Source organism: Sceloporus undulatus, chromosome 1 (assembly GCF_019175285.1).
Source record: "Sceloporus undulatus isolate JIND9_A2432 ecotype Alabama chromosome 1, SceUnd_v1.1, whole genome shotgun sequence".
Taxonomy (NCBI): Eukaryota; Metazoa; Chordata; class Lepidosauria; order Squamata; family Phrynosomatidae; genus Sceloporus; species Sceloporus undulatus.
Genome location: NC_056522.1, coordinates 270,825,776 through 270,832,086, shown reverse-complemented (window position 1 = coordinate 270,832,086; position 6,311 = coordinate 270,825,776). Strand labels below are relative to the sequence as shown.

The following is a 6,311-nucleotide window of genomic DNA, read 5'->3' as shown; positions in this document are numbered from 1 at the left end:
AGACCTGTAGCAACCTTGCAATTAAGACCTGTAGCAACCTTGCAATTCAGTGCTATCACTATCAGTTTTCTAATTTGTGAGATAAACCAACACGGTAGCTAGGAGTTCTTTTTGCTTGTGGGATCATAAGAAGCATGAATATACACATTTCCTAAAGTATTAATATTACTGAATTATGCCTTTAAGCACTTTAACCAATAAGGTTATCTGAAAACACTTTCAGGTAGAAATACTAGCTTTCCACTTCATTAAGGACTGTATTGTGTGTGGGTGTGGGTGTGGTTGGAGCAGCTGTCATATTCATAAACTGATTGCATGATTAAAGTATGTATTATTTTAAGTTGTGTAACCAACTGCAAATTCTTTTCACTACTAGAGAGTGCCAATTTATTGCTTAATCAATATGGCTGTGGTTACCAAGGTCTCATTATGTCAGTTCTATTGACAAAAGTATAGCATTAAGTTCTTTGATGCTTTGTGAAAAGATTTATTATTTAATTTACCTTTACGATGTCTCATTATCTGGTTTTGCTGTTTACACTTTCATATAATGTAAATGATTATTTATCTATGATGGGGTTAAACTCATTTATCAGAGTTGATTCTTTCAAATATATCTACAGTTGCCTTTTCAGAACTGGAAACTGATTTATTTTTTAATATAAAACTTACATAGGAAGCCATTTCCAATAAAACTGTGCACTTTTGAACCACAGCTTTAATTCTGATCATTTGTAAATAAAGTGGTCAATCTCCACCCTTTTAAAACTAATCCCCACTCTGAAATCATTAATAGCAATTTAATCTGCAGATGTAATAAAACAAATGTTGTTCCCCAAAAGAAGCAAATCATTTATTCCCTGCTGATGTCAAGAGATCTGGGGATCATGATTAATATCTCTTAGAAGTCTCTTCCATGTATTTAGTGTAGCTTTGTTCCGAATAAACATGCATAGGATAGATTGAACAACCCTATGTTATTTATGGGAATGGTCAAATTGAAATAGTTGCCCTCATAATTTTTCTGTGCTTGACTTTGTTAAGCTTTGCAAGGGACTGCCATTTGGTGTGAGATCTGACTAGCAGTAGGAGGGAGGGAGAAACATTATAATTATTATGCTATGATTTTATTTATGACCTGCTTTTCTCCTGTGATGGGATACTAGGATCCCAGGAAGAGTGGGACTCAGCTGCGATTTCCAGATGGTAAACGTCTGAGCTAGGCCTTCTGATCTTCAGACTGCACAAAAGAATTGACATGAGATCGTGGGAATAGGAAGTAGGATTGAAAGGAAATGAATTACTCAAACTAAGCTAGGACATACTGACACATCTGGTTAAAAGTACAAATCATACAGTTAGAAATTAAGGAGCTGGAAGGAAGAGGCCTAAAGAAACTGAAACTGTCAGTTGCATAGTTTTTGAAAAGAGAAGAAAGCATTCAAAGCTTGGGGTGGGAGAGATGCATGACTGTGCAGCAGACCCTGTAAAATGATGCTTATCTTCTTGCTGCAAAACTTCCTTTAGTCAGTACATTTCAAGCTGCTGGTAAAGGCACAGGAGCAAGTGGGGCCAATCTGAGGACAATTGGTGAGTCTGTTTCTTAGCCATTCATAGATGAACAGCCACTGCAACTGCCAACTAAAAGCTTTAGTAGTTTATTTTCCATGTTTATGTGAGAACCAGTGTGTTGAAGCAATTAAGAGTGTTGGACCATCAGAAATCCATGTTCAAATATCCATGAAGCCATGGAACCCAAGGTATCTTCTTGGGCTAGTCACTGTCCATCAGAATCATAATTCCTGCCATGCTTGGTAACCGTGTATTTTGATATGCATGATAATGCTAGATGGCGGGATGTGCTACAGTGGTGATGCTGGGTGGAAAGGATTGTTTATCATTCATGGTGCCAGATAATGTGATCTGTGGGGAGAAAAAGCAAGCTCTGGGCTGTCAAGGTCAGTTCAGCCAGAAGCCATGGTATCAGAAGAAAAAGGAGAAGTCTTGGGAAAGGGAATGTTTTGGTTTGTAGACATATGTGATGTGAGCCCGCAAAAACATTTGAATTGCTATGTGCTTTTAATATATTGTGTCACTGAAAATGCTTCAGACCTGACAGCATCATTATGCTGTGATCTACTCAGTTTTCTGAACAATGCTTTCTGACTTTGCTGAGGCTTCTGTTAGGCAGCACCTCAGCCTGATCTACATCATAGAGGTTTTGTAAGATTAAACTAGGAGCGACAGCCAAGTATGCAGTCTTGAGCTCACTGAAGGAAAAAATGATATGAATGTAACAAATAAATAATAAACAAAACATAACAATTACCGATGCCAAGGACACCATCCTGATCAAGAACAGGAAATTATTCTGTTTTGCAGTTCCTTGTTTTCTGCTGTCGGTACAATGGTCTTAATTTTGAGCCTTAAATGTGAAACTAGTGGAGCATTAGGAATTTACTTATGCTTTTCTTGTATATTTGATATTTCTCATTCACTCGTCTCCCAGGAATCTGAGTGGTTTGCATTTAGTATTGAAATGGATATCTTGAATCAATGAGGAACCTGAAATGTCCTCTTCTAGAGAAGATCTGGCTGATAGATAGTTCACTATTTTGAACAAAACTCCCCTGGATCTCATGATTTTAACAACAAATATTTCAGAAAGAGGCTAAAAATGAAGCATTTTAAAAAATTTGTTGTTATTTTGGTCTGGACTGATAAAACTTGGCAACATGTACAGGTAGATAGAAACAACCAAGACAGCCATAGCTTTGAATCTGCAAACGCTAAGGGCATGGCCTGGTAACTTTGAGGTCCCTGAGTCTTTGTCATCAAGTCAACTTTGATTTATGGCAACCCGATGAATGAGAGACCTGCAAGAGCCCCAGTCAACAATTGCTCTGCTTACGAACTCAGGAGCATGGCTTCCTTGATTGAATTAATCTGTAGTGCTGTTTTCCTGTCTCAATGTTCAATACCTTCAGTATAGTCAGCTTTGTATCTACTGAGAGATGAGACTTGATTTGCTCTAAGGCCCATTTATTTGTCTTTTTAGCAGTCTACTGTGTCCACATAACTCTTCTGCAACACTACATTTCAATTGAACTGACTTTCTACCTATCAATTTTCTTCACTGCCCTGTTTTCACAGTCATACATATACTGACTTTGGTATTTAATGTCTGTACACTTGATGAGTTTATCTAGTTCCTTTATGGCTGCCTCTCCAAATCTTAGGCGCCGTATGCACAAGCCAAAGGCCATGGCCCCCATGGCCTGGCATTGTCCTGTGCAGATGATGCAGGCCAACAGCCCTGGGATTGGCCTAATCGGATGCCGTTCTGGTGGTTCTGGGCCAGCCTCAGTCCAAAAGGCCTTTAACATGGTCTTTTAAAATGGACTGTTTGTGGTGGAGCTTCCTAGAAACTCTGCTGTGACAGCTGTCAGACAGCCTGGCTGCACACCTGTGCCACCATATCCCATGAAGTTCCCAGTTATGGCCTGTGACATTGAAAGAGGCACCTGAAGCCAAGTGCCCCACTTCTGATCTTATGGGCTACAGCTGGGTCTTCAAAGGGGGATGCAGTGGTAGTGGTGGCAAGTTAAGGGGACATGGCAATGATGTTGGTGGCTCCAAAGCACAGTGCCAGGCAGGCGGGTGGGTGCTTGAAGACCTGCCTGTTCCATGCTGGCCCAGGTATGGACTGGGGAAGGGACTGGGCTGGCACCACAGAGCTGGCCCATTGTTTCCTGCACATGTGTATAGGCCCTTAGTCTTCTTCTGATTTATTGACTAGTGTCTCCATTTTAGTTAATGCATGGGTCAAAGTATAGGAAACCTCTAACTATTTAAATGTCTCTGCTACTCACTTTAAAGTTGTATAAATAATCTCTGGTCATTGTATTTTGGGTTTCTTAATATTTGGCTGTAACCCTGTGCTTATACTTTCTTCCTTAACTGTCCTCAGTAATTGTTCCAAGTCTTTTCCAGTCTCTGCAAGTAATATGGTGTCAGGGCTTGCGAAGTGCAGTGGCTTGAGCTTTGAACAACTCTAGAGAACGGGGTCTGAATCCCTGCGCATTCCCCTGGGTGACCTTGGATGAGTCACATGCTCTCAGCCTCAGAGGAAGGTAAAGAGACACAATACCTCTGAACAAATCTTGCCTGTGATAGAGTTGTCAGGAACACAGAACAAGATGGTATCGTCTGCATATCTAAAACTGCTGATGTTCCTCACGCCTGCTTCCTCCAAATTCGACCCTGCTTTCTGTACAGTATGTTCTGCATATAAATTGAACAGAGAGGGCAATAGTGTGGCTGTAGGTTTAACACGATGGCACAAAACATTGATTATTTATCAGGCACTACTGTTTCCATTTCTGACAGAAAATCTGCCCTCTCCATTTGTTTCTGGATCCCCTCCAGAGGCCCTCAGGGCAAAGGAGGGCGAGGCACTGCGACCTGTAAGTGTGTGCTTCTCAGTCCTGCTCCAAAGGGAGGGCCTTGTGAAGCCCCTCCTGGCCGGAGGTTGAAAGGTGGGCCAGGTCCTGGAAAGGGAGGGCCTCTGCTGCTGCCCCAACTGGTCCATTCCCCTCAGGCTTTGAAGGGACTGGGATTTGAGGCCTGGCTGTCCAGCAGGGGGAGGCAAGCCCTTGTCTTGTGTTCAAAAGCAGCTCAGACCCAAGAAGGAAACTCCGTCCCAGATTGGGGGAGACCGGGGGGGGGGGGGAGCGCTTCTATTCCGGGGGTTGTAACACGCCTCACGAAAAAGGAGTGAAAGCCGATCCAATCCGACCCTGGACAAGTTTTGTGCACCACTTCCCCCCTTTTTTCCTTCCTTCCTTTCTTTCTCTTTTTCTTTCTCTTCTCTTTCTGAGGGGCTGCTGCTGCTGCTGCTGCCTCCATCTCGGGGGCGGCACTCCCTCCAACTCCGGAGGCTCCAGAGCCATCTGCCTCCGCTTCCCTGGAGCGGCTTTGGGGTCTCAATAAAGCCCCCTTCCCTCCCCGGCTCTGGGCCTCGGAAGAGAGAAGGCTGCAGCTCCGGAGGGAGGGGAAAGGGAGCTCCCGCCCAAAAGAAGAAGAATCGAAAGAATAAGAGGAGGAGGGAAGAGAGAAGGAAGAGGGGCCTGAGGGGCCTGGAGAGGCTGCTGGTCCCTTCGGCCAACGCCAGACGAATCCAGGGCAGGCAGCTTGGGGTTTGGTGGTGTGTCCTTCCCTTCTGAAAACAGAGAAGAAGAGGAAGAGGAGGAAGAAGGAGAGGAGGAGGAGGAGGAGAAGGAGGAAGAAGAGGAATACAGTAGAAGGAGGAGGAGGAAAAGGAGGAGGAAGAACGAGAGGAGGAAGAGGAGGAGAAAGGAGAAGAGGGGAGGAGGAGGAGGAGAGTGGAGCGCCCCCCCCCACGCCTTCCCTCTCTCTCAGCCCCACAGAGGCCCCGAAGGGTGAGAGCGCCAGAGGGCTTGCTCCTTTGGCCCCAGGGGCTGCTGGTCCTCCTGCTGCTGCTGCTTCTGGGGCTGCTGCTGGGGCGGAGGATGCGGGAGGGTCCGGGGCGGTGGTGACGATGGGGCCGAGGGCCCAGAGCCCAGCGCCCGGGGGAAGGCGCCGAGGAGAACGCCGCTGCCGCTGCCGCCGCTGCTCTGACCGCCGTCCGGGATTGGGGCGCCGGGGCTGCCGGGCTGCTGCTGCTGGGTCTGCTGCCTGCGCCCGGAGGAGGAGGAGGAGGTAAGCGAGGCAGGCAGGGCTGGCCAGGCACCAGAGGGCCTCCTGCTGCTTCCCAAGGACCCGCCCTCCCTTGCCCCCAAAGGCCGCCCCCGAGAGCCCCTCGCCCAGCAGGACCCCTTGCCCCAAAGAAAGGTCTCCCTTTGGAGCCTCACCCAAAGCCCCTCGCCCAGGCAGGACCCGGCCTCCATTTCCAGCAGGCATCACCCCCCCAAGGAGCATCACTCGGAAGAAGCAGGCATTGCCATTGCCTTGGGCTTTCCTTGGCTCCGGTGGGAAGGCCCTCCTCCCTTTTAGTAGGTCTCTGGGGCTGGGGAATCCAGGCTGCCTCTTGGGCCACAAGGGATTTTGGGGGGGGGGGGGGGAGCCAGGTCCTTGGCTAAGGAGCTAACTCCAAATCCAGAGCAGGCAGTTTGGTTGTTGGTGGTGTCCTTCTCTTCTGGAAATATAGAGCCGTACTTTTCTTCCCCAAAGCATCCTCAGTCTGAGCAGGTTGGGTGTCTGAGCAAATATGGACCCCTACAGAGGGGGACCCCCGTTCCCTTCCCCTCGCCAGGAAAGCATTATGTAGCATTCATATTTTTGTAACCCCC

At 46.8% G+C, this 6,311-nt stretch overlaps 2 protein-coding genes across 2 annotated transcripts in view; one reads left to right on the top strand and one right to left on the bottom strand.

Moving 5' to 3' along the window:
• The window catches only part of OSBPL5 (oxysterol binding protein like 5), a 358,346-nt gene that overhangs the window by 137,800 nt on the left and 214,235 nt on the right, over nucleotides 1–6,311 (top strand). The window lies entirely within an intron of this gene.
• LOC121919983 (basic salivary proline-rich protein 1-like) overlaps nucleotides 5,418–6,311 on the bottom strand; it is a 122,728-nt gene continuing 121,834 nt past the window's right edge. The window contains exon 2 of the mRNA XM_042447049.1: nucleotides 5,418–5,721. Within this exon, the coding sequence (XP_042302983.1) occupies nucleotides 5,418–5,721 (304 nt within the window). The remainder of the gene's footprint in view (nucleotides 5,722–6,311) is intronic.